The following is a 24536-nucleotide window of genomic DNA, read 5'->3' as shown; positions in this document are numbered from 1 at the left end:
TAAAGACGACTGCAACACGCCTTCAAGTCGGTCTTAATTGTAAAGTGTTCACAGAAGCACCAGATCTATCTAATGTCTCTAGTTGGCACTTCTTGGATGCATTTGAGTTCCTCGACGGTGTATAAATGTTCTCATGGGACTTATTTGTCACGAGGATCATTCAAGCCTATCGAGTCTCCCAAAGTCCAGATCATCTCCAAGGTAAGATTGGTGAACTTCCAGATATCACCGGAATCACCGTGTACTCTCCTGAAAGTCGAATAATAATACCCTCCCTCCATGAAATGCTCAGACAAATCATGCTCACTTCTGCCATGCGTGGCGAAGCATGTATACCGGGCATGAGCCACATCGTCTGATTCGAAAAAGACGGTAAAGTTGGCGGCAATGTGCTATTATTGACCGGTTAGAATGCGCGAGGAGTTGAGAGGTATAGAGAGACATACTAGCATTCGCTTAAAGCGCGACTCAGCAATCATGCCGAATTTTGCGAGGCCTTCTCTTCCATGATGTGTGCCAAATGGGTATGTCACTACGCAATCTTCGGTGAAGAGGTTCGCCCAGTCTTCTGCAACTTTCAAATCCATCATGGTCGAATCCAGGGTGTACGCATAAGTGTTGCACAGGTCAACAATGTGTTGTCGCTCGTAGATGTATAGAATTTTGTCTTGGGGAGAGTTTTGCACGACTAAAGGGGAGTACTCTCGTTCCGAGCCCCAATTCTCCTTGATGGTCCCATCATGTCCCTTCTCCTTCTGATCGAGATTGAAGTATTTTCTCTGTCGCTCAAGGGGCTTAGGATAAGAAAGAGGATGGTCTACGGAAGACAGCGCAGGAATTGAGATCGAACCCATGACAGCAAATCTCAACATCGACAAAAACTCGTGTTTTCTGATGCTTCCAAGAGCAGCGGCGGATTCCTGGGGACTTTATGAAGGAATCGACCGAGATTTAATCATTTGACGAGGGGACTTCAAACCAACTCGGGAAGCAACGAAGTCTCAGTGCAGATTCTGGACCCATCAATAGTAGAGCTGGGCTGCTCTGTGCTCTCGTCTGGAAATCCGAAACCCACATCTACAGATGAAAGAAGCGACAGACGCTATCACCACCCAGATTATCCTACTGGATAATGCTTCAGATTGAGTTTGGACTATGCGTGGGGTTCCCCGTGGGCCAGCCACTGCCACCGTTCTTAGCTGCCAGGTTTTGATGGGTACCACTGTGCCAGATGTGGTACCTATGCGAGCTGTACACTATGTTTGCGGGAAGTGAAAGACAAAACTTGGGAGGAAACAGGACGGGAAATACACCCAAGGGAAGGATGTCAATGCCTCCGAACGTCAACTATAAAGAGCTATTACTTCCACGACTATCATTGCATCAACCGTTGACCCAAAGCCATTCACCGCATAACCATCTGTTACCAACATGACAAAAGCAGGAAAACCATTCCTGGGTCTTCAAGGCCAATCTCTGTCCTGGGCCATCACATTGTGTGCGGGCAGTGCTTTCCTGCTCTTCGGTTACGACCAAGGAGTCCTAGGCTCAATTATCTCCGGCTCAGATTTCCTCGGAGCTTTGGGTATTGCGCCTGATGACCCTGACACATTGTCGACGGTGGTCTCGATCTATGACATTGGAGTGAGTCCCCGAAAGTCCACGAGAATGATCTTGTTTCGAAAGCGCTTACGGACATTCTCATTGCTAACCGAACCAGAACATGGTAGGATGTCTTGCTGCTGCAATTTGGGGCGGCAGATATGGCCGCCGGGCTGCCATCACCTTTGGCTGCATTGTCACAATTATAGGGGCAGCACTTCAGGCGTCAAGCTATTCCGTCGCACAGATGATTGTGGCGCGCATAATCACCGGAGTTGGCAACGGAGTCAACACAGCGATTATTCCGACTTGGGTGGCCGAAACTGCAAGGAGCGAACATCGTGGAAAGCTCATCGCTACTCAACTGACCACTGCCATCTTGGGCATCGTCGTAAGTAACACTCCCGTCCAGGATGGACGCCCACTAACGGACGTTCCGAGATTGCATATTGGGTCAATTATGGCTTCTTCCATCTCCATGGCCAGATCGTTTGGCGGTTTCCGATTGCTTTCCAGATCATCTTCGTGTTATTCACGCTGGCCGGTCTACCATTTTTGCCAGAAAGTCCTCGTTATTTGTACTTCAAAGATCACATCGAAGAGGGGAATGCCGTGTTATCAGCCTTGAAAGCTCAGCCTGTCGACAGCCCGATCGTGCAAGCCGAAGCGGCGGAGATTCTGGCGGCAATCGAAATGGAGAACAGTCTGGGAAAAACCAGTATCAAGGACATCTTCCTCAACCGGTCAGGTGATCAAATCCTGAAGAGGCTGACTTTGGTTATGGTGATCCAGGTACTGCAAGAGATGACAGGGGTGAGCGGTCCGACTTGATGTTCAAATTTCATGCTAACCAAAGAAGACGCAAATCGTTGTCTACTACAGCTCTTCAATATTCATCACCTTGGGCTTCGAACATGGTCTGGCTCTCATCCTCGGCGGTATTGTCTCGATTGCCTTCCTCCTAGGGTCCATTGTAGGCATCTTCCTCATCGACAGAATTGGCCGCAAGAAGTTACTGATGTCAGGCACCGTCCCAATGTTTGTCCTCTACGTGATCTACACGATCATGGTAAAGGATGGCGGAAAAGTTCAGTTGTGGGTTGCATTTGGTGCAACTTGCGCGATCATGTTCGTCTTCGGCTGGAGCTGGCTCTCAACGTACTTTCCATGCTTCCTTGCCGATGGATATCACTGACCGTCATTTTAGAGCCTGGGTTTACGGTCCAGAATTGGTGCCAGTCCGATACCGACACGTCGGTGGTGCTTTGAACGGTAATGTCTCATGATTCTCTTCCTCACCGCTGCTGACGAACTCCATTAAGCATTTTCCAACTGGACTTTTGCATTCGTCACAGGTGAGTTGATGTTCGGCTTCAAGCGACCCATGCTCACCGTTTCCAGTCAAGATTGCGCCAATCGGAATCGCGAATCTAGGTTGGAAGTTCTACATTATCTTTATTATCATGACCTTCATTCAGTTGCCAGTTGGTACGTCGACAACGCTAACTTGTTGAATATACCTAGGTGGCTAATTTTTCTAGTGTGGCTGTTCTATCCCGAGACGAAAGGACTGTCTCTGGAAGAAATCGATGGACTGTTTGTCAAGGGTACCAGTAGCGAGGCCACCGACATGCTAGCCGAAGCAAGTGAGAAGAGGCATCAGGTCGAAACCAATGATACAGGATATATCCATGAAGAAGTATCGCCGTCGTTGTGAACGTTGCTATTCAATGGGAAGTACCAGGAAGTTTGTGGACATGGATCGATCCAGAGGGCGGTACGATTCGCAGGGTTGTTTAGGCTAGTGTAAGAGGTTCGGGTTAGCGAACTAGGTTCATCCTTAGTGCTCGCTTAACCGGGGTGCCTCGAAATGATAGGCGGGAAGTGCCTAACTGAGTCTATACCTAGGTAGGTACTCAGAGACGGGAGCACCTGCTACGTGCATTTAAGTAAAAAGTCGACCTTCCCGGAACCAACTTGCTCTCAGCTTTACAAACCTTCTCTTCCTCTCGACTCCGTGAATACTGTAACTCCATCCGATGTCCAGCAACGCCGCCAATCTTAATCGCAAAAGGGCTTATGACTCGCCCTTAGCTTCAACCGTGATTCTCGCAAAAAAGAGAATCAGGTCAGAGCAGGCCTGTAATCATTGTAGGGCTTTGCGGAGAAAGGTATCTTCAAGTGCTTTACCTCACCCGCAGCCCAGTCGCAACCTCTGAACGGCACAAAGAAACTGTTATCAAGAGGTTCTAGCCATACGGCTTTACAAAGTCCAAGCTGCTGAGATAGAAGGCTTACTGACTCAAATTCAAAGTGCGACGGCCGCAGTCCATGCGGAGCTTGTCAACATGAGAATCTCCATTGTACCTATGAGGGTGTCGCCCACCCCTCTGAACGCATGACCCTTGCAAAAGCTGTAAAGTAAGTCGTCACGATCTTGTCGTTAGGAGAGACACGATCTAGGTCTCCTCGGGTTAATATCGCGCTCTTTCGTCGTGTAAAAAGATTTGGCTAATGCAATCATAAGGAGGATTGCATATCTTGAAGAGCGCCTACGATTGTATGAAGGCTCAGGATCGGCCAAGGACAGTGATGGTGCTGCCCTCCTTTACAGCACTGAAGTGTTGGCAGGAACTGCAAACAACCCAGAGAATGAGATGGCTTACGCATTACGAGGCATTAATCAATTGAGGACTGCCCCAAGACATCCCGAATTTTATGGCGGCTCATCCGTCAATGTCATTATCGAGGCTGTCCAGACGTCCGAGGCAAATGCAAATGAAAATCAGGACCAGGGAATCTGCCCAGCAGACATATATTCTCCCGAGAATAGGGCTCAGTTATGGTTAGGTAGAGGCTCGACCTTATTCTTCAGCAAAGCTTCTGGGGCGCTTCTACCGGCCGAGTCGATTGCGAACGAGTATGTACATCGATACTTCCAGACGGCTCATCGCATTTTCCCAATCCTCAATCGAAAACTGCTTGTCGACTCCTGCGCGGATTACTGGAACGGCTTGCCCACGGAAGGCAAGGGTTACGAGTACTGGACTGCTGTCATGTACATGGTGATCGCTCTTGGTCACCAATATAGTCTGGTTGATCCGGATGAGGAGGTGCGGAAAAGGGCAATGGCCTCACCACAACACGGAGAAGCATGCTTCCAACTTGCGAAGTCGACTTTGAGCAATGTGCCTTTCATGGGAGGCGACATATCTGCCGTCAACAGTCTTCTGCTCGCATTTCTTTGGCTGAGCAACGAGCATCGATTTCATGAAGCATATACCGTGCTGGGCGTGGCATCACGTATTGGGTACGGCATCGGCCTCCACCGGGATTTGAAATTCGACCCCAAGCAGACGGAACAAACGCCGCACATTATCGGATGGTGCTCATCATTCTGGTGCTTGTTCACATATGAAAGAGAAATGGTGGCATTCCTGGGTCGCCCTTGTGCTGTTGAAGCTGGAGAGGTTGATATCAAGGCTTTCAACTTGGAGACGTCTCCGGTCGATTTGCAGTACGTAGAACGAATGCGTCAATTTGCCTGCGTGACTTGGGACGCTTACAACCATGTCTACTCTCTTTCGTTCAGACACAAAAGTGTCGCTGAACGTGGCGAGGCACTTCGGAAAGCGGACAGAGCATTCGAAAGTTGGTTCAATAGCTGGTTCCATGACTGTACATGGGCGAGAGAGCCACATGGCCTAGTTGCCAGGCTCCGATTCCTTCACATGCGGTTGCTATTACATCGGGTTTTCCTCAACCTGCTGGTTCAAAAGAGCAGAAGGAAAGAGGCACTATCAGAAGAATTGCAGGATCTGGCAGCAACCTGCATTCATGTCGCCGTCGACATTGTCACCTTGACAACTCAGTCGGTTTTTGTAGGGGTCCTGACAAGTGGGACCCTGCAAGGCGCCCTTTTTCATGCAATGGCGTACCTCTGGAACGCCATGGTAACCCTCTTACTCTACGCAAGCTCTCATTCTGCACAACAGCGACTTGGACCAAAATTGAAAAAGCTAATCAACATCATCCAAGAGATCAATAATGGCATGAAAGTCTTTGGATATCACAAGGAAGCCGTCGCGTTCGCTCGGACAGCCTCGCAGAAGATCACAGCCCTCTTGGAGACGATTGAAACAAATGGGAGCAAGACTTCCACGACGACCTCTGGACAGCCACCAGCACCACCTTTCACATCACCAGCATCATTGTTCGATTGGACTACGGGTCCAGAGTCGGACTTTCCAGAGTTCGACGCATCCTTCAATGACTTCCAGACTTTCTTCAACATGGATTTGGACACACCACTCCCTCAGAGCCAACACCCAGACGAAGGACAAGCGTCGTGAATGAGCGCAGCTTTTTACCGGATCCCTCGCATTCGCAATTGTGGTATGCAATTAATGGTCATACCTTGCCAACCATGGCCGACAAGCCTCAAGCAGCGCAAGATGACTTTCCTTATTTGGGCCTATCAGCACTTCAAGAGAGTCGCCACCCAATTTCTCGAAGAAATGCAAGAAGCTAGCCCAGATAAAGTCTGTATAGCTGATAATCCTCCCCTGGAAGTACGGTCCCGCACGATTACGTTCCAGGAGCTCGGTCACACGCGCGACAAGTGGTGCAGCCTCTCGGTAGACCTGTGGTCCGCCTTTTTCAGCTGCCACCTTATCCAGCTTTTGACCCATGAACCACTCCTCCCGAGTCCGATGCCAGTACCCCAAGCTTCTTTCGCCGAGGACCCTCTTCGCAATCTTGGGAATGAAGTCCGGGGAGACGATCTGTGCAGTCCGGTCTGCCAGGTCTTCGATTTCAGCCAGATAGGGATCTAGTGCTATGTTCAGCGGTGGCTCTGGGTACAGCTGCTCAAGACGCTTGGCAATCGTCCTTGAGTCCATAACCCATTCGCCGCTAGGCAGTTGAACGGTAGGTATTGTGTATGATATGCCCGCGGCATTCGGCGGAAGACTGGGATTGAAAAGATGATTCAGCAAGTGTCAATGCTCTACGCAAGCACGACGTCTGCCAGAATGAATGGCCGCTTAACTTACTGTGGTTTGATCAGTGCCTCAACATCAGGATACTCTACCCATGCGGTCTGATAATCTAGTTGTTTATAATTCAACAGCATTCGAGCTGTTGGAAGTTGGGGTAAGCCCCTATCCTAAATTGGAGGGCCTCTTGGAGGGATTTCTCACTCTTCCATGGGTTGAGAGACCAGCATCGTCGTGGCGGCCGAGAAGGCAGATCGTACAAAATGATCTGTGGAGGCATGTTGGGAACCTAACACTGTATCGTGAACGTGGAGGCCTAGAATGCAATTGCAATGGTTATTCTATAGCCCGCAATACCCAGGCTGCAAACTTGAGCATGTTCTCATCGACGCCGGAGTGTTGGTGCCACAGGGGTGAAGCTGACCTGTGGAAGACATTTGACCGTCGTGCTTTCAAGCTGGTCAAAAGCAAGTCTTCCGCCCTGGGTCTACAAGCAGTCCGCACAGATGGTGCGTCCTGCCCATGCATTGGAATCTCCGCCGGACTCGCATGGGAGAGGAAGGGACGATTCTTCTTACATTCAAGGGTCGTGGTCCCCGTTATCCTATTGATCCGACATGAGTGCGGAGGTATCCAATGAACTAGGGCTTCATGCAACAGGCCACATCACGTAAGCCCTGGCAAAAATTCCCTCCCAGACTTTCCTACTGGTGACCTGGACTCCACCGGCAGCCCCCACATGCAGATATCCTCCGCTAAGGAGCTTTGTAATGAGAGGTTCCAGAATCTAGGGGAGAGTTGGATAGGTTGTCACCGTGGGAAAGCGGGATGAGTATCGGTTAATCTTGACTTCATGTCGCAAGTCCGAACCTTGCTCGTTGCTTGTGGAGGGCGGTCTGTGCCAAAGCAGACCATTGCAACAGTCGCGGCAGTATATCGTCCCATAAAGGGGACTACTTCAGCACAGATGGCCTGACCAGGTAGTTGTTGATGCAGTATCAGGACTGAAACGAAAGAAGTGATAGCCGACTTACCAGGCGTAACTCCCTCAAACGCACAATGGCTGAGACGACAACATCGTCGACAATCACACTGTACACGGCAGCGACCCCGAATGGCATCAAAATATCAATCGCGCTAGAAGTCCTAGGCCTGGTAAGTCGGCCTTTCGTTCATTATAGAGGCCACCCACCGGTCCCCACAGCCTGTATTCCCAGATCAAGTTGGAATACCATGCCTATTTTTCCTATGGTCACCCACGCTTTTTAGGTCACCGTGTTATTGACCATCCTGAGTACTAGTACAGCCCTATAAAGTCCACCATCTAGACCTGTCCACCAACGTCCAAAAAGAACCATGGTTCCTCGAAATAAACCCGAATGGTCGCATTCCTGCCATTACCGATACCTTGTCTGACGGGTTACCAGTCCGGATCTTTGAATCAGGCTCGATTCTTCTCTACATAGCAGAACGATACGACGCTGAGCGCAAAATCTCATACCCGACGGGCACCCCGGAGTACTTCGAGACGATCAGCTGGCTGTTCTGGCAGAACGCCGGTCTGGGACCAATGCAAGGCCAAGCGAACCACTTCCGGCGATACGCACCTGAGGAAGCCGAAGAACGGCAAGGGTATAGTTATAGTCTGGATCGATATCAGACTGAGACACGACGACTGTATAATGTACTTGAAGCGCATCTCAGCAAGACTACGTCGCTGTTCTTGGTGGGCGGTAAAGCCACGACTGCTGACTTCTCCGTGTTGAGTTGGGTGCTGTTTGCGGACTGGGCGGGCGTGGATATCAATGACTTTCCGCTTGTGAAGAGCTGGGAGGAGAGGGTGTATGTGATTCCGGGCGTGATTAAGGGGACCGAGGTACCGAAAAAGACGTTGGATTTGAGGCAGATGACGGCGAGCGAGAAGCAAGAGTATGCGAAGAAGGCGAGCAGTTGGATTGTTAGGAATACTGTTCGGTAAAATGCGAAGATGTTATCGAAATACCTAGATGGCGAGATGTCGATTGTGGTTGTGGTAGGCCTGACCTGCATCGGGCCATCGGCATCTTCCGATCGTCTGATAAGGGTTATATACAATATACAAAGCCATTGTGAAGGATCATTGGTGGCATTTCCCGCCTCAGTTTGTGTTGATAGAGCTTACGTTTGCCGCCAGAATTCTTATCTTCAGCTCATCTCACAGGCTCGCCCGTCCAGCCCTTCGACGTGTAGCGACAATCGAATACGCCGCAACAATGATAATCGGGGGGTCTGAATACCATCGAGTCGCTGAAACGAATACACCGTGTTCTTCAACGCCACGAACACAAGTTATCTTGCTATCAAAACACCTCCTTGGGAGAAGCAGATCGGCTTGACCCGATCTACTACGGATATCTTGCATGCTGAGGCTTATCACCTGGTCTATCATGAATATGTTGTAGAGATTTCTCAAGAGAACACTAGGTACCAACACGAGGAAGGAGTAACATGCAGAGATATAAACTACAAACACCGACTGATTAGTCGTCCTTTAAACGAACAGTGCAACCAGTCACTGCTGAGTACCTTCGGCTGTGTACTGAACAGAGTCGAAGCGCCTTCATCTCCTGTACTTACCCTACTTCTTCTTACCACCATCGCAATGTTTGCCAGTCCCGAGATGGAGAAGCAGCTTCCAACGGACACTACCTACTCGGTCAAAGGTGAAATAGTCGAAGCCGGAGCCACCAGCCAAGTCATCTACATTGACCCTGAGAAAGAGAAGGCTGCTTTCAGGAAATTTGACAAATATGTGGTCCCTGCCTCATTCATCTTCATGGTTCTTTGCGCTTTGGACAGAAACAATGTAAGGATAATCAGTTTCTCTGCAATCATACAGAGCTAACAGATCTGCAGCTGGGAAATGCTCGTGTCTTTGGTTTCGACGAGGATATTGGTCTCCACGGTCGCCAATTCGGCGACATCAACACCTTTTCTAGCCTTACCACCATGCTCTTCGAAGTGCCTTGGGTTTTGGCTGTTAGGCGATTCGGGGCTAATAAGGCCCTTGGAACCGCATTTTGCATCTGGAGTGCCTCTACCTTGGGTACCGCCTTTGTGCAGAACTACGCCCAAGCTATCGTTTGCCGTATGCTTGTGAACGCCGCTGGAGGTGGTCTTGAGCAGGGATTCGCATACCTCTTTTCCACTATATATCCACGGCACCTTGCAGGTAAGCGAATCATCACGAACAATTTGGCAATGTGTGTCTCTGGTGCTTTTGGCGGGCTCTTCGCATGGGCTATCCAACAGATGGGGACACAAAGGGGCCTTGCAGCTTGGAGATGGTTGTTTATCGTCGAGTTCGGCATTACCATTGTCGTCGGAGGGACATGCTGGATCTTTCTTCCTAAATCGGCGGAGTCAGCTTGGTTCCTAAATGCTGAAGAGAAGGAAACAATGCGGCTACGTAAGGAGCGCGACGCCATGTTTCGAGGAGCCGGCAAATTTGACCGCAGATGGATTAAGATTGCCCTCCTCGAACCTTTTGTCTACCTCCTTGGTATTGCCTTCTTTACATCTTCTGTGGCCATCAATGGGTTCAATATCTTCTTACCGACTATCCTCGCCGGCCTTGGGTGAGTTACTGCTCCTAGCATTGAGGAAACCCAGAACACCATGCTGACGGTGGCTAGATACGCTAACCTACACGTCAATTACATGACCATTCCGGTATATATCGTTGGAGCTGCCTCTCTCGTTACTGTCGTCTACCTCTCGGACAGATTCAAGCGTCGTGGGATATTCATAATAGGATGCTGCGTTCCTGTTGTGATCGGATACCTCATAGCCGTTGGAACCCCTAACGCACACGCTGGCTATGCGGCCATGTTTGTGCTTGTCCTTGGTACGTTATGGAACCGTCGTGGAGCTGATCCTACTTCAAGTTGTTTCCTCAGCTAATCACGTTGTCGACCAGGAATCTATCCCATCTCCACCCTTGCCGTCACTTGGGCAGCTGGTACCCTGGCGCCAGACGATAAACGTGCCTTTGGTATGCCTCTCGCCAGCTCGATTGGAAACCTCTCCAATTTTGTCTCGTCCCAGCTCTATCCAACTCAGCAAGGCCCACGGTACATTCAGGGTAATGGCGTTTCTGCTGGTCTGACTGTCGTAGCTGCATTTCTTTACGCCTCCTGCTGGCTTTTGTTGAGAACCAGGAACAAGAAGAAGGAGAAGCTGATTGCAGAGGGAGCTACCACGAACGGTCTCGAAGGGGACCAGGGTCTTGACCACAAGTATATTCTTTGAGCTTGGGACTGTCGAAACGGAACTGAAACGACTTGTGAGGACTAACGACAACAATGGAGGCTGAACGAGGGTGTGATGTGTAAGGCTAGTGCAGCCTTAGTGCTGACTTGGCCAATAACACTGCTTCTGGCCCCTGCAAGACACTTTCAAGTTTATTATCGCCAACTGGAATTCCCTGCCAACCTTTATTTGTACTTCTCAATCTCTCTAAAGGCAGCCTTGCACAGTTGGCGAGCCATCAAACACTTCAAGCGCTCGTATTGACTGTATGGAAATCGGCCAGCTCCACAAGGCTACGCGAAACGTGTATTCACCGCTTGACACGTCTCGGCATGAAATCCGACTACTTCAATTCACCTCTCCAAGCTTAGACGCTGCATTGACCGAATGTAGCCTGGGGACAGTCAGCCTAGACGATGCCCCTGCTTTCGTGGCACTATCATATGTCTGCGGCGATCCTGCTATTACAGAGGATATCCTGGTTAACGGGGTTATCCATCCCGTCTACACGAATCTCGTTGACGGCCTTCATCATGTCCGAAGACTGTGGACTGATATCTGCTCGGAGGAATTTCCTGACCGCGCTCCACAGACCCTCAGACTTTGGGTTGATGCGATATGCATCAATCAACAAGACGTTGGCGAAAGAAATGAGCAGGTGCTTCTTATGAAGAGCGTTTATTCGGAAGCTGCCCTTATCTTATCATGGCTTGGGGTCCCGGAAACGCATAATGCTGCTGCGTTGGAAATTTTCAGGCTGTTAATGGAAATCCAAGAGCATTCCAGGCAGGGCGAGTTCGCTACGCTCGAGTGGATGCAGAGGTACCCGGAACTATGCACTATTGATGATACAGGATTTGCCGACAATAGGCTATGGAATTCTCTGTTCTGGTTCTGGGCATTGCCGTACTGGAGGCGAACGTGGATCCTGCAAGAAGTCACTCGTGGTAGACGCGTTGTTGTCTTGTTTGGCTTGGACTTTCTGGACCTAGACAAGCTTACGGCAACGTCAACAGCGCTGAAGAGAATTGCCCGGGACCTTACAAACAAACCTACTTTTGTTCCTCCCGGTCTCTTGTCAGCCCTCGACCAATACCGCTGGGCGGCAGTGGAAGTTCAGTCCATCCGATTCGCGCTGCAGACGGAAGGCGGTTTGCGTCTCGGTGAAAGATTGCTTTCGTCAAGACTTGGGGGTAACCTTGGAGCCACGAACCCAAAAGACCATATCTATGGCCTGCTTGGTGTCACAGAACTAGGCTTGATTCCTGACTACAACATCACCACCTCAGTCTCAGAAGTCTACATCCAGTATGTCAGAGTCTGGCTGGACGCTTTGCCTCTGGTATATCAGCAGCACTTGTCAGGAGATGGTACTGGTACCGGGCCGTATAACATCATATACCCCCTTCAGTTTCTTTTCGACGCTGGAATTGGAATCCTGCCAAACCCACACAATCTACCTTCTTGGGTACCGAACTATCCCGCAAAAGCTGAATCCTCTTCTTGGAGAATGTTCTCAATTGATCTGAAAACCCGTGATCGCCTGCCAGTGCTATTTACGAAGTGCTTGCAATACAACCCGGTCGTCCAGGGCCGAAGCTTGTTCGTGAGCGGCTTGTGCTTGGGACCCGTGGCCAGAGTCGTGACCCCTCCAGATCCAACACTAGAAGCGTGGCATTGCTCTGCGAGTCAATATTTGAGGAGCTTGAAGAATGCCGACCAGGACCACGCGACTGGAAAGCCTGGACTTGGAGTGGCATTGTGGCTGATGCTGAGGTGCGCGCAACAACCAAAACCTCTTCGCACTCCCTTACTAGCTGCGGCTTTTCTTTACCTTTCCATGTATGCCAAATACGAAGATATACTCAGAGTTAATGTTCCTCTGCACTTGGACGTGACAGGGTGGTATTTCTTGAGCCAGTGGGTCAGGACTCATGCCCTGGGCTGCGACCACTACGACTTCTCCATGGCCTACATACAGAGGTCCATACAGATTCTGCAAGACGAAAGGTTCTCTGAAAGACAAGAGTTCTGGGACGCACTGGATGAGGCTAAAGCATTACTAAGACTGGCGTTGGAGAGGCTTAAGGGCAACTTCCGTCTCGCAACAGTGGCTGGTGAACACACTGGACTTGTTCCTCGGTTTGCCGAGGAGGGAGACGCACTTTTCTCCATCATAGGGTTTCCGGTCCCTGTGGCGTTACGCCGAATCGGCAGTCATTATGAATTCGTGGGCACTAGCTATGTCGAAGGATTGAGTAATTGTGGAGTGCTGGAGTCCATGGGCACGGCGAAGTTGGAACGGATCGAACTCCGTTGATAGCGTGCTTCACAACCAGAGAGTCCCCAAGAGTATAAGAGCACACCTACAACTCAGCAGAAGACATCAGCATCGAATCCCGCTCATTCGCATGACGAAACGGCGATCACAACCGGGGAAGGCCTGCACAGGACGACCGCTGTACAGTCCCTCTTCTTCAGTCTCCTTTCCACTTTCACGGCTGAACTTCCGACACCATCCTACATAACCGCTCTAATCTCCCCTTTCCCAGACGTATCCAGTCCTAGAAACCTAACAACCTGGCCTAAGTGGTCGAATCCCCAGAACCCCTCGACACTGCCGTCGGCGTTCTCGCACTGAAACCACGGCAGTCCAAAAGCGCCGTCGTTCAGTGCTTGGTCCGTCTTCGCCGAGAGCTCTTTCTTGACCTCCGGACTACCCATTTTACTCACACATTCGGCCACGACATCCTTACCCAGGACCTTCTCGAGCACGCCGGCGAAAACTTTCGGGTCCGGCAGCTCCGATTCGTTCGGTTCCGTCCACAATGCGGCGTAGAGTGTGTCCAGGGCCAGTGTGAGCTTGTCCGGGTGTGTCATGTGCAAGGCGGTCAGGAAGCGCTGGACATGGAGCGTTGGTTTGGGAAAGCCTGCTGGGAAATCTTGACTCATGGGGATATGGAATTGGCGGGCCCACCTGAGGCGTTCTGTATTGATCCATTTGTCTTTGTTGCGGATTTGGATGGGCGCCGTGTTGTTGCAAGCTTTCATGAGACCGCCGAGGAGGATGGGCGTGTATGTTATGTTGGCGGGCTTAAAGATGGGGGAGTGCTGTCCACCAGGAGCGATGATTAGACCTCGGTTTCGGCATCAATGTACGTGAAGCGTAACTAGTACCACTCACCCTAAGCATATAGTAAGCCATGTACGCAAAAGGACTGACAATGTCCACGTAGAGCGTAATCTTCGGGCCGGCCATCTTTGCCTAACACTAGCATCGGCTGGCTGCTTATAACGTCTGTCTGTCTGCGTCCGTTTCCAGCGCTTTGTTATGTCAGAGAGCTGGTGACTGACTGGCACATACTCTGCCATGTTAATATATTGGTGATGGATCTAAGGTCTAGTTTATTCGGTCAAGGGCGCGGCGAGGGGGTGGAGAAGCACGACTGGGTCGAAAAGAGCCGAGGTCCGAGTACCCTGAGTATGGCTTATCTGAAGCCGTTGACCCGTCTCGTTGGTATGTATGTGAACATTCGGGGCATAATACAGAGGAGATTATACTGGATCAAGGTAGACCAAAGTATCAAGTGACAGCATATCAGAGAATCGCGATTTTCTAGTCCGGCTGATGTTGAAAGACGAGATTCGGTGTGCCAGCTGGAAGAGCATTGGTGCTAAATGAAGACTTTGGGACTTAGCCTACACACCCAAGGCTAAGAGCGGGTGAGCTGGCGCAGATAGTGTGAAGTGCTCCGACGAGGAGGTGGTGATTCTGCTGGAATTCGAAGAAGAAATGCATTTGCAGACAGGTGCCGGGAGCCTTTCGGCGAATCAATCACGTGACAAGGCTCGGATTCAACTGCCCAGAAGGCTTCCGCTCTTTGACGCGGCGCAACTAAAGTACAAACACCTCAGTTCTTCAACTTCTGCTTTGCCAACAGATTCGCATTATTCTCACTCCAGGCCCTCCAATACCTTCCTCACAACCCTTCCATCGTTGCAACTTCATCAGCTCCAAGTCTCAACATGAACCATTTACCTCAAGCTTGGGGTCGTGTACGTCCGCTTAACCTTGTTCGCAGCCATGACTGACACTTCAAAGCCCCGAGACGATGTCTACGGTCCCTACGACTCATCCTACCTCCAGACCTCTATGCCCAAAACTCATACACAGTCTCCAGCTGTCACCGGAACATCAGTTTTAGGCGTCAAGTACAATGGTGGCGTCGTCATTGCTGCAGACAATCTAGGTGCGTGCGGTGATGTTGCTTTACGAGTACAAGCGGCTGACACTTCGATACAGCTTCATATGGATCTCTTGCACGATTTACAGATGTCAAGCGTCTGCGAACATTTCCCCCAAATACTGTGATCGGCTTCGGAGGCGACGTATCAGACATGCAATACTTGGACCGACTACTACAATCATTGGACATCCGCGAGAACTATCTTTCCTCGAGCGAGCATACCCTGAACGCAAGGAACCTACACACATATCTGTCGAAGGTCATGTACAAGAGAAGAACTGACTTCAATCCACTGTGGAATATGATGCTGGTTGCCGGTCTGGATGAGGATGAGAAACCGTTCCTTGCCAGCGTCGATCTGCTGGGAACTACTTTTTCAAGCCCGACTTTGGCCACTGGATTCGGTGCACATCTGGCTCAACCTCTACTACGGAGATTGATGCCAAAGGACGAAGAAAGTGTGAAAGATGTGACGAAAGAGATGGCTATTGATGCTATCAAGGAGTGCATGAAGGTCCTCTTCTACCGAGATGCCAGAAGTTTGGACCAGTACAGCATTGCGGTGATCACCAAGGATGGAGTGGACCTGAAGGAGGACGAGAAACTTGAGAAGCAGAGTTGGGCATTCGCTGACCAGATTCGGGGATATGGTACGCAAACCGCATAGACAGGGACCAAGGTCACGGTGTAGGATCGCACCAAGTGCACGGCGTTCAGCGAAAGGGATCTCGGATGGGATGCGTTTCAGAGACTAAAGAAGCCTCGAATCCGAAAATGGCACCTTGATTGCCTTGGGAGTCATTCGTGCCTGCGTGCTTGCATGCATCCTGCCAGTCAATGGATCCCACGCGTGTTGCATCAGTAGTCGGTCGCTAGGATCTGGACCATTGCGAGGCTGTGCCTGTGACGCCGTTCGATTGGTCAGCCTTGTCATGAGTCAGTCGGTGTTCTAGTGAATGACGTGCCGATGGCATGAATTTGGGGAAATCGAGAAAGTCTAGGAAACTTCGCAGCGCCACTGCATTGACTGATCATCTCTTGCTCGTACTTTTTAACCACTGATATATCTTTGTTGGTCTTCCAGCAGGGACGTTTCACCTTGCATTTGTCCTTTAGATTTGTTAACAAGGGCTGTTTTTTTGAAGCCCAGTATTTCCTTTGCTCTCAACCTCTTGTTTGTCGGTCAGCCATCCTCCACCAACCTGCACCCGAGTGTCGAAATCAATCCTTTGCCACGGCCTCGCATCATGGAGTCTCCTACGGTCCAGCAACCAGTCGGACCAAGTAACAGAGGACAAAGACACAGACGGAGAGGGAACCCTAGAAGAGCGCAGCTATCACAGCCACCACAGCCACCATCCACGCAAGACCCTCCTCCGCCAGCACGAACTGTTGGGGAACGAACCTTTGGTGGCCAACTCACACGACTAGATGCAGGAGCCCCAACTTTCGTGCCAGCATCCTTGCCTCCGGTATCTTCTCCAAGCTCACAGCCGAAAGGGTCCAGACCTCGCCATCCTCGGCAGGACCGGAAACCTGCTGCCCAGAAGCAGAAGCAGCCGCAGCCGCAGGCTCGAAGGGGTTCTCTGTCTAGGTCTACAGCGCCTGACATTGCCACGCGAATACATGAAGACATATCTAATGGGGTCTATGAATGTGCAATTTGCACAAACGAAATCACGAAAAATTCCAAGGTCTGGTCATGTCGAACATGTTGGACCATTTTCCACATTGGCTGCATCAAGAGATGGTCCAAGAACGAAGGCTCCGCCGTACATCGCCCTGCCGGTCAGGAGGAGGAAGGCGAGTCTGTGGTAGGAAAGCAATGGAGATGCCCTGGATGCAACTTGCCCAAGGATACATACCCTTCATCATACACATGTTGGTGCGAGAAAGAGCTGGACCCCAAGCCCATCACTGGTCTGCCACCACACTCATGCGGGCAGACCTGCGGTCGAGAGAGGAAATTTCCAAAGCCTTGTCCACACCCATGTGACCTGCTCTGTCATGCTGGTCCTTGTCCGCCCTGCTCCGCCATGGGTCCAACTCAGAGTTGTTACTGCGGCAAGCACGAGACGAGAAGACGATGTGTAGAAACGGACTACGAGGCGGGCTGGAGCTGTGGCTCCATATGTGGAGATATCATGCCTTGCGGAGAGCACACTTGCCAAAGACCTTGCCATGAGGGCCTGTGCGGCGCTTGTACTACTGAGGTCGACGCAAAGTGTTATTGCGGGAAGGTGGGAAAAAAGATCTCATGCCATGAGAAAGGCGAAGAGAAGGTCAGTTTCGACTGGAATGGATGCTTTGACTGTGGCGAAAATTGTGACAGGCTTATGGACTGCGGGATACACCACTGCGAGAAACTATGCCATCCTCAAGACGAAGCAGTGCCTCACTGTCCAAGATCTGTGGATGTGGTCAAGTTTTGTCCTTGCGGCAAGACTGCTCTGGCAGATATCGAAATCGAACCTCGGAAACAATGTACCGATCCTATCCCAAGCTGCCAGAAAGAATGTGGAAAGACACTGTCTTGTGGGCACAAATGCAGAGAAATCTGCCATCTCGGAGATTGTGAGCCTTGCACCCTAAAAATCTCGACTACCTGTCGTTGTGGTCGGAACTCATTCGATGTTATCTGTCACGAGGCTTCTCAGGACCCCCCTCAATGCACGCGGTTGTGTAAAGCCACCTTGAACTGTGGTCGGCATGAGTGCGGTCAGAGATGTTGCACTGGAGAAAGAAAGGCAGCAGAACGGCAAGCTACCAAACGGAAGCTCAAACCACTCGGTTCTGCCGCTAGAATCTTTGACGAAAATATCGAGGCCGAGCATATCTGCACACGTCCATGTGGCCGTAAACTTAAGTGCGGCAACCACAACTGCAATGATCTCTGCCATCGAGGACCTTGCGGCAGCTGTAAAGAGGCCATCTTCGACGACATTTCCTGTGCATGTGGCAGGACTGTCTTGCAAGCACCTCTGCCATGTGGGACTCGACCACCACCATGCAATTTCTCCTGTACGAGAACAAAAGATTGTGGTCATCCTCAAGTGCCACACAACTGTCACCTGGACGATGAGGAATGCCCAAAGTGTCCCTTCCTTACCGAGAAGGAATGTCTCTGTGGCAAAAAGACCCTGAAGAACCAACCTTGCTGGCGAGCTGATGTGCTTTGCGGCTTGGTCTGCGGAAAATCCCTCAAATGTGGTTCACATACTTGTCGCAAGACATGTCATAAACCAGGAGAATGTGAAGACGCTCATCAGCACTGTCAACAAGAATGTGGTAAAGCCAAGAAGGCCTGTGGGCATCCTTGCGAACAGCCGTGTCATGCTCCGTCGGCATGTAAAGAGGAGAAGCCATGCCCGTTCAAGGTCATGATCACTTGTGACTGTCAGCGAAAGAAAGAAGAAGTCAGATGTAATGCTCGAGCGAATGTGCCTGAGCCTTCTGGGCGACAGACCTGTCTCAAGTGCGACGAGGAATGTGCCAGGTTGGAGAGGAACCGCAATCTCGCAATGGCACTCCATATCTCGGATGATCACACTGACGACCATGTTCCTTATTCAACAACCACCCTGAAGATGTATCTTGAAGATGTCGCATGGGCACACAAACAGGAAGAAGTGCTCAGGCTCTTTGCTGCAGATGATACTGAGAAGCGGTATCGATTCCAGCCTATGAAGAGTCGGCAGCGAGCTTTCATTCACAGTCTTGCAGAAGACTTTGGATTTGATGGAGAAAGTCTTGATCCGGAACCGCATCGCCATGTTCTTTTGTTCAAGACGCCAAAGTTCGTTGCTGCACCAATGAAGACGTTGGCCCAAGCCGCTAGAATCAAGCGCGCTCAACTGAATGTCGCAGCTCCGGTACATTCAGCACCGGAACGGAAGGCAGATGAAGTCAAGCATGACTACAATGGACTGCTATTGACCAAGCCTAAATTTGCCCTGACAGAGGAAGAATTGCGACCACTGGTGAGGAAGGCAGCGCCTACCACAGAATTCGACATTGTCTTCCTGTCCAACGACGAGGGTGTCGCCTTGCTTCCGTCCATGTACTGGGAGACGCCCGAACAACTGGTCACACTACTTACCAGCTTACAACCCACCATCGCTGCCGAGGTTGCGAGAGACAACCTGGCCACGTCGGTTGTGCGTTGTCAGTTCGAAACCTCGGGTCTCGAGCCAAAGATCATTCAGCAGCAGGGTAAGCCGGGCAACGCCTCCACCAATGGGTGGTCACAAGTTGCAGCGAAGAGAGCAGTGCCGGTACAGGCACCGCAGGTCAAGCCGGTAGGACAGAGGCCTGCCTATACAGTGCTGGGAAGTCGACTGGCAGAAGCCAAGAGAAAGAAGCAAGAAAACGAGGAGAAACTACGCAGGAAAGCTGAAGAGCAGGTTGTGGATGATTGGGAAAAGGAAGTCGAGAAGGAAGAAAGTGATGAGGCTGAGAGAAGGGCTAGTCAGGGCAGTGAAAAGGAGCAAGAGTAGAAGCAACAGGTGCCTTTGGCTTGAGAGGCACTGGGTAGATGCCAGTGGTGTGTACGTAGTATTCAGCTTGCATCTGCTCGCACGAGTGGTGACTTGTTTGATACTAGCAGGACGTGCACGACTAGTAACTAGAATTGTATAGGGGACAAGGGAAATCGAACCGAAAGTCGGCATCATCCGTGACTATGCCAGCTGAAACTCGAATCTTGGCCGACGTAATTGGTTCATGGTCCACTGTGGTGCTGTGGTCGTCATGATTGCTTCTTGTTTGACGGAGGACAAGCACCACAGTACCACACGTATTCTCTCTGTGTTTCTGCTGCCGCCATCCGCAGTTCGTATCACGTCCCGAGACTCATGTCAATCTTGGAAGTGTCCCAGGTATTATCCCACCTTTCAATCAGGCTCTGCAGCTCCAAGAAACTTGGCTGCATCAAGAACCACTCTTTCACTTGACTTCCTTCGTCCTCAGCTGAAGGTGTCACCTTTAGTCTAGAGATCCACTCGACCGTGAATTGAACCCTACCTCTCTCTTACTCCGACCACTATATCTTCTTGATTCCCTACTTTCACGTCATTCGAACGGCTTTCTTGACCTTGACCTATCTCCCTTGTCCTTACTCGGTACACATCTGTCAAAATGGATCAACTCAAAGGGGCCTTGAACAGCTTCACCGGAGGCAACAACGAACAAACCCCTCAACAGAGCGGTCAACAGCAGGGCGGTTCCTCTGGAGGTGGTTTCCTCGGCGGTCTAGGTGACAAGTTCAATGCTGCAGCAGGTGGTGGTCGAGAGTCGGAGAAGAATGAGGATTACCTCGACAAAGGTGGGCATCCCTGGAAACTCCAACGTTGACATGATATATTGACGAAGATTGTTACAGGTGTCGACTTCGTTCAAGAGAAATTCCTCGGCCAAGGACCTCAAGACAACGAAAGTGCCGTTGAACAGGCCAAAGACGAGCAGATCAGCGACTTCATTCGCAACAAATGTAAGTCTTCGCCCCAGACAAGATTCCCTGCGAGTGCGTGAGAATTGGATACTGATAAAAATGGATTTGCAGACAAGTCGACCAGCGGTTCTGATCTCCCATTCAAGGACAAGTCCTAGATTGCGGCCCCCGTTGACCTTTACGAACTGCCTCCATCGATGACGCTCTCGACAGAAAATCGGACGTAGGAAAGTGCTGGATGCAGCAGTGGACTGGTCGACAAGAGTGCTGTCGCTTGCTACAAATGGTGACAGCTTGGTGAGCTGGGATGCGAGCTCAGTAGCATGGAATTACAGAAGTGCTGGCATGGACTTCCATGGCAAATAGCACGACACGAAGGACTTGATTCGTACCTAGGTATGGATTGCATCACATAGGCAGCCGCCCAATATCAGAAACAGCTTTTTCAAGGCTTCAACGAATATTCCAAAGGGAGGGAGTCGGTCTACTGTGGTAAAATCCTATTCAGGATCAATCGTTGCTTTCCATGCTATGGGTCGACAAGGTCTGAGCAGCAACATCTTAACAAGTTTGCAGCCCATCTCATTCAGCCTGAGATAAGTTCTCCTCCAGACCACTCAATTATCCTGACCAACATCCTCAGGTAGCCGCCAGATTTTGTGATTCCTCCCTTCATGCAGCATCTCCCATGTCGAAATTATCTCGATATTTACGCCGTAGGGGCCATCCTATAGGCCCACCATACGTACTAGGTAGTATAGAACAGCATTCCAGAAGGTTGACATCGACCGAAGGGTGCCCATTATGGTTATTGTTCAGGTTTGGCTTGCTCCCTAGACTCCCTGGGCTCATTCTGTGTACGAGTATCGTCCAGAAACTCTTCCAGGGCCTCGACGACCAATTGATGATCTTCGTACTGTTTGAGACCGCTGACGACGACGACCCCGACGATGCCCTCGACGCCCGTGACCCGGACGGGCACACCGCCGCCGTGGATGGCGTACTGGCCCGCCGTCTCGCCGAGCATGTATTTCTTCTTAAACGCCTCCTCGTCACCGTGCATCTTGTTGTGCATGAACCACGTGCTCACGCCCCATCGCAGGACCGTGCGCCGTTTGCGCGACACCCAGATGTCGTTGTCCGGCTGCACGCCCGGTCTCGAGACGGCGTGGAAGAGGAGGTTGTTGCTGTTCGCGAGCGAGATGTTGACGACGGCGGACAAATGCGTGAGGGCGCGGAGGCGGTTGCGGATCGACAGGCCGATCTCGAGCGCGTCGTCGGCCGTGAAGTGTGGCAGGATCAGGCCTTCTTCTTGTTTGGCGATGGAGTCGAGCTGTAAAGAGAGAATTGTAGTAAGTAAAGTAGGAAATTATTTGGCGGGGGGTTTCGTTTTGCAAAACAGGGGGCACTCATGGGGAGGCAGGGGATTGGGAACTGGGACTGGTTATATACCGTACATCTCGAGGCGCTTCCCGAAGAGGTCGTGCAGACATGGTTGTGTGACTTGTGCACGACGTGGACGGCCCAAATGGCAATTCCAATTTCCTGCGGGGATACTACGTAGTATACCTAGAGTGCCTAGGTATCTTCACCATGGCGGGGCGGAGAGAATCGCAGATCGTTAGAGAGTGTCCATGATGCTTGGCGGATCATGCATACCGAGCATACATCTCAAATTCTACCTAGGCACAGCTCGCTACCTACAAAGTACCTTAGGTACTTACCTACCTAAGTAAGGGACTCACATGGGAGCATGATGGCACTCACCTCGACCTCGACTGTGCTGTTGTATTCTTATTAGGATAAGACGATTCGCTCACGTCTCACCTTCATCCTCAACTCCCTTGCCCATGGGCTCATCGATAACTCAACCGGGCCACGACGGTTCCATTGCGCTGCTCGACCTTGCAGCAGCTTATCCTTCTTTCAAAATCTTCTTGTACTCAATCTTCCTCGCCAACCAACAGCCTACTGTTAGCCCAGTGACATTTCCTGCCTCGTCCCTCTTGAAAGCAAGCGTCCAATCGCCTGGCGCAGGGGCGTCCATGCTCCTCGCGCACTCAAGCGCCCAGACATCCTCTCCAACATGACGGATGAGATGTGCAGCGCCCGTGCCTAGGAACCCTTCGAAGACCCCATAGAGCATACCGCTATGTCCTTCGATCTTGAGCTTCGAGTCGATTTCATCGCAGTAATACGAGCCCAGGAGGGGAGCGGAAATTTTCGCCGGGTTCGCGCTGGGACTGAGCTTTATCGCGCGGACCGTGCGATTGTCTTCGATTCGCTGAATGACAATGATTTGTCCATCTCCTTCAAGCGAGACCTTGAGTGAAGGCGATTCCGCATGGGTTGCGTCCGTGAGCTTGACCGTTTCTGGAGCTCGGACGTAGGAGATCTGGATTTCTCCCGGCTTTTTACCCTTGGCGACAGTCAAGAACATCTGCGCTTCGTCATCGAAGTATGATCCGAACCACTCCTCTCCCGGTTGAACGACCTGCGTTTCTGGTTCTTTCAGGCCGAGAATCTTCTGCAAGATTGAAGTTGCCGCGGCCGCAGCGTCAGCCTCGTGATTGAACATGACAATGACCGAAACCCGCTGTTCGGGGGCATAGCATCGGTGAAGTCGATACCCGCGCAGTGCACCACCGTGTCTGACAGTCCGTACACCGAGGACATCCACCGACGCAAGGCCGTTGGCGTAGTGGGCGGGTGTGCCGTCGTCGTAGGTAGCCGGCTGCGCATTGTCCCAGAACCAGCCCTCCTTTGCAGTCCAGCTGCGGTCCAAGGACTTTTCGTAAGCGATCATGTCGTTGAGCGAAGCGACGATGCCAGCATCTCCAGCCCACTCGATACGGTTGATGGCAGGAAAGTAGCCGACCGAAGGCGCATCGCCTTCGTATCCTTGACAGCGCGTCGGATGAAGCGACGAGTCTGCACCAACGAAGGCACTCTTCATGGAACTCGGTCCGAATACACGCTCGGCAAGTAGTTCGTCGAATGTCTGGCCACTGACTGCTTCAATGACGCGCTGGAGGATGACAAAGTTGACGTTGGAGTAGCTGTAGCCCGTGCCTGGAGTGAAATGCAACGACCTGCTTACCTTCTCGATGACTTGCGGGATGTGCTCCTTGATCGAGAATTTCTGATCCAATTTCGCGCCCCAGAGCACGGTTAAGGCCCAGTAGTCCCGTATTCCGGAGGCGTTGTTCGCGAGATGATGGATCTTCAAGCCCGTCTGCTTGACGAAGTCGGCGCCCAGAATCTCGGACAACTGATCTTGGAATTGCATTTTTGGTTTGGCACTTGTGTCTGTACCGCGGGCCTTCATTGCGGGAGTCGGGTTGCGCTCAAGGCTGGGCAGCAGAGCGCAGAGCATCTGCTTGGTGATGGAACAGATGGGTAGCAACGTGTCTGGGCCCAACGGAGTCCGTGTGTCGAGGTTGGAATATCCCCAGACCTGCTGGCCGAGCAGGTCGCCATCCTTGAGCACAGCGACCGAGCCACCGGGACCGCGATAGGTCGAAGGTACCGTCTCGAGCACCTGCGCCACTGTGTCTGTGAAGGAGGTGGACGTCATATTGACCTGGAAGGGGTTCTGTTTTTCTTTTTCTTTTCCTTTTCCTTTCCACCTGTCGTACGGAGTGGGTGCACACAGTGCTACCTAGGTACCTCTACGTGATATCAAGAGCAGCTAGCTAAGCCGCCCTTCGGAAGGAGATATGTTTCTTTATCAATAGCACTGCGTACACAGTCTTCGTCAGCGCCGCACTAAACAAGGAAGGCCACTACGGTCGGAGTACTCCGTAGTAACTTCGTGTCCTGTAAGAGTTTCGGCCCACGGCGAGTGACACCAAGAGCGGGGGGTTCGAGTATCACCCCTGAGTGTAAGACTAGGGCGGTGATGGCGGCATCACTCTCTTCCCTACTCCGTGAGTTAGACGGGGTGAGCCA

General features: G+C 51.3%; 13 protein-coding genes across 14 annotated transcripts; 8 read left to right on the top strand and 5 right to left on the bottom strand.

The window, feature by feature from the left end:
- Nucleotides 1-140: 140 nt before the first annotated feature.
- Nucleotides 141-854, bottom strand: PV05_02078 (uncharacterized protein; the record flags this gene model as incomplete). The annotated part of the gene is made up of 2 exons (XM_013467155.1): nt 141-392; nt 447-854. 2 exons carry the CDS (start codon nt 852-854, stop codon nt 141-143), a joined length of 660 nt encoding a protein of 219 aa, XP_013322609.1.
- Nucleotides 855-1431: 577 nt separating this feature from the next.
- Nucleotides 1432-3319, top strand: PV05_02077 (uncharacterized protein; the record flags this gene model as incomplete). The annotated part of the gene is made up of 8 exons (XM_013467154.1): nt 1432-1644; nt 1721-1993; nt 2044-2415; nt 2462-2760; nt 2810-2874; nt 2925-2957; nt 3004-3090; nt 3144-3319. 8 exons carry the CDS (start codon nt 1432-1434, stop codon nt 3317-3319), a joined length of 1518 nt encoding a protein of 505 aa, XP_013322608.1.
- A 603-nt stretch (nt 3320-3922) lies between these two features.
- On the top strand, nt 3923-6055 carry PV05_02076 (uncharacterized protein). The gene is made up of 2 exons (XM_013467153.1): nt 3923-4023; nt 4130-6055. The coding sequence occupies exons 1-2, from the start codon at nt 4001-4003 to the stop codon at nt 5952-5954; spliced, it is 1848 nt and encodes a 615-aa protein (XP_013322607.1). The 5' UTR covers nt 3923-4000; the 3' UTR covers nt 5955-6055.
- Nucleotides 6006-6879, bottom strand: PV05_02075 (uncharacterized protein; the record flags this gene model as incomplete). The annotated part of the gene is made up of 3 exons (XM_013467152.1): nt 6006-6573; nt 6657-6741; nt 6804-6879. The coding sequence occupies 3 exons, from the start codon at nt 6877-6879 to the stop codon at nt 6006-6008; spliced, it is 729 nt and encodes a 242-aa protein (XP_013322606.1).
- A 779-nt stretch (nt 6880-7658) lies between these two features.
- PV05_02074 (uncharacterized protein) lies at nt 7659-8577 on the top strand (the record flags this gene model as incomplete). Its single annotated transcript, XM_013467151.1, has 2 exons — nt 7659-7754; nt 7906-8577. The coding sequence occupies 2 exons, from the start codon at nt 7659-7661 to the stop codon at nt 8575-8577; spliced, it is 768 nt and encodes a 255-aa protein (XP_013322605.1).
- Nucleotides 8578-9240: 663 nt separating this feature from the next.
- On the top strand, nt 9241-10889 carry PV05_02073 (uncharacterized protein; the record flags this gene model as incomplete). The annotated part of the gene is made up of 4 exons (XM_013467150.1): nt 9241-9444; nt 9495-10216; nt 10274-10485; nt 10558-10889. The coding sequence occupies 4 exons, from the start codon at nt 9241-9243 to the stop codon at nt 10887-10889; spliced, it is 1470 nt and encodes a 489-aa protein (XP_013322604.1).
- Nucleotides 10890-11157: 268 nt separating this feature from the next.
- PV05_02072 (uncharacterized protein) lies at nt 11158-13209 on the top strand (the record flags this gene model as incomplete). Its single annotated transcript, XM_013467149.1, has 1 exon — nt 11158-13209. One exon carries the CDS (start codon nt 11158-11160, stop codon nt 13207-13209), a length of 2052 nt encoding a protein of 683 aa, XP_013322603.1.
- PV05_02071 (uncharacterized protein) lies at nt 13106-14503 on the bottom strand. The gene is made up of 2 exons (XM_013467148.1): nt 14074-14503; nt 13106-14000 (listed from the first exon to the last, which is right to left on the bottom strand). The coding sequence occupies exons 1-2, from the start codon at nt 14146-14148 to the stop codon at nt 13410-13412; spliced, it is 666 nt and encodes a 221-aa protein (XP_013322602.1). The 5' UTR covers nt 14149-14503; the 3' UTR covers nt 13106-13409.
- A 470-nt stretch (nt 14504-14973) lies between these two features.
- Nucleotides 14974-15803, top strand: PV05_02070 (uncharacterized protein; the record flags this gene model as incomplete). Its single annotated transcript, XM_013467147.1, has 2 exons — nt 14974-15139; nt 15193-15803. The coding sequence occupies 2 exons, from the start codon at nt 14974-14976 to the stop codon at nt 15801-15803; spliced, it is 777 nt and encodes a 258-aa protein (XP_013322601.1).
- A 2666-nt stretch (nt 15804-18469) lies between these two features.
- Nucleotides 18470-19632, top strand: PV05_02069 (uncharacterized protein; the record flags this gene model as incomplete). The annotated part of the gene is made up of 2 exons (XM_013467146.1): nt 18470-18484; nt 18538-19632. 2 exons carry the CDS (start codon nt 18470-18472, stop codon nt 19630-19632), a joined length of 1110 nt encoding a protein of 369 aa, XP_013322600.1.
- A 266-nt stretch (nt 19633-19898) lies between these two features.
- Nucleotides 19899-21239, top strand: PV05_02068. 2 transcript variants are annotated; one of them, XM_013467144.1, is made up of 4 exons: nt 19899-20013; nt 20124-20459; nt 20517-20624; nt 20697-21239. In XM_013467144.1, exons 2-4 carry the CDS (start codon nt 20273-20275, stop codon nt 20741-20743), a joined length of 342 nt encoding a protein of 113 aa, XP_013322598.1. In that variant the 5' UTR covers nt 19899-20013; nt 20124-20272; the 3' UTR covers nt 20744-21239. The 2 variants fall into 2 exon arrangements, with proteins under 2 accessions (XP_013322598.1, XP_013322599.1); XM_013467145.1 differs by having other exon boundaries at nt 19899-20459.
- On the bottom strand, nt 21043-22158 carry PV05_02067 (uncharacterized protein). Its single transcript, XM_013467143.1, has 2 exons — nt 22043-22158; nt 21043-21918 (listed from the first exon to the last, which is right to left on the bottom strand). The coding sequence occupies exons 1-2, from the start codon at nt 22076-22078 to the stop codon at nt 21394-21396; spliced, it is 561 nt and encodes a 186-aa protein (XP_013322597.1). The 5' UTR covers nt 22079-22158; the 3' UTR covers nt 21043-21393.
- Nucleotides 22159-22215: 57 nt separating this feature from the next.
- PV05_02066 (uncharacterized protein) lies at nt 22216-24533 on the bottom strand. The gene has a single exon (XM_013467142.1). It carries the CDS (start codon nt 24160-24162, stop codon nt 22501-22503), a length of 1662 nt encoding a protein of 553 aa, XP_013322596.1. The 5' UTR covers nt 24163-24533; the 3' UTR covers nt 22216-22500.
- Between the last annotated feature and the right edge of the window lie 3 nt (nt 24534-24536).

This window comes from Exophiala xenobiotica (genome assembly GCF_000835505.1).
Source record: "Exophiala xenobiotica strain CBS 118157 unplaced genomic scaffold supercont1.1, whole genome shotgun sequence".
In the NCBI taxonomy this organism is placed as follows: Eukaryota; Fungi; Ascomycota; class Eurotiomycetes; order Chaetothyriales; family Herpotrichiellaceae; genus Exophiala; species Exophiala xenobiotica.
This window is presented reverse-complemented; position numbering and strand designations above follow the sequence as displayed.

What these genes read in the sequence shown, in the direction of transcription:
- PV05_02067 (XM_013467143.1), bottom strand. Translation starts at nt 22,078, where the DNA reads ATGTCTGCACGACCTCTTCGGGAAGCGCCTCGAGAT. An exon ending in TTCGGGAAGCGCCTCGAGAT is followed by an intron (nt 21,919 to 22,042) that starts GTACGGTATATA and finishes CTCTCTTTACAG; the next exon opens with CTCGACTCCATCGCCAAACA.
- PV05_02076 (XM_013467153.1), top strand. Translation starts at nt 4,001, where the DNA reads ATGACCCTTGCAAAAGCTGTAAA. An exon ending in ACCCTTGCAAAAGCTGTAAA is followed by an intron (nt 4,024 to 4,129) that starts GTAAGTCGTCAC and finishes TGCAATCATAAG; the next exon opens with GAGGATTGCATATCTTGAAG.
- PV05_02066 (XM_013467142.1), bottom strand. Translation starts at nt 24,162, where the DNA reads ATGACGTCCACCTCCTTCACAGACACAGTGGCGCAGGTGCTCGAGACG.
- PV05_02071 (XM_013467148.1), bottom strand. Translation starts at nt 14,148, where the DNA reads ATGGCCGGCCCGAAGATTACGCTCTACGTGGACATTGTCAGTCCTTTT. An exon ending in TGGCTTACTATATGCTTAGG is followed by an intron (nt 14,001 to 14,073) that starts GTGAGTGGTACT and finishes CCTGGTGGACAG; the next exon opens with CACTCCCCCATCTTTAAGCC.
- PV05_02068 (XM_013467144.1), top strand. Translation starts at nt 20,273, where the DNA reads ATGGATCAACTCAAAGGGGCCTTGAACAGCTTCACCGGAGGCAACAAC. An exon ending in TGAGGATTACCTCGACAAAG is followed by an intron (nt 20,460 to 20,516) that starts GTGGGCATCCCT and finishes AGATTGTTACAG; the next exon opens with GTGTCGACTTCGTTCAAGAG. An exon ending in CGACTTCATTCGCAACAAAT is followed by an intron (nt 20,625 to 20,696) that starts GTAAGTCTTCGC and finishes ATGGATTTGCAG; the next exon opens with ACAAGTCGACCAGCGGTTCT.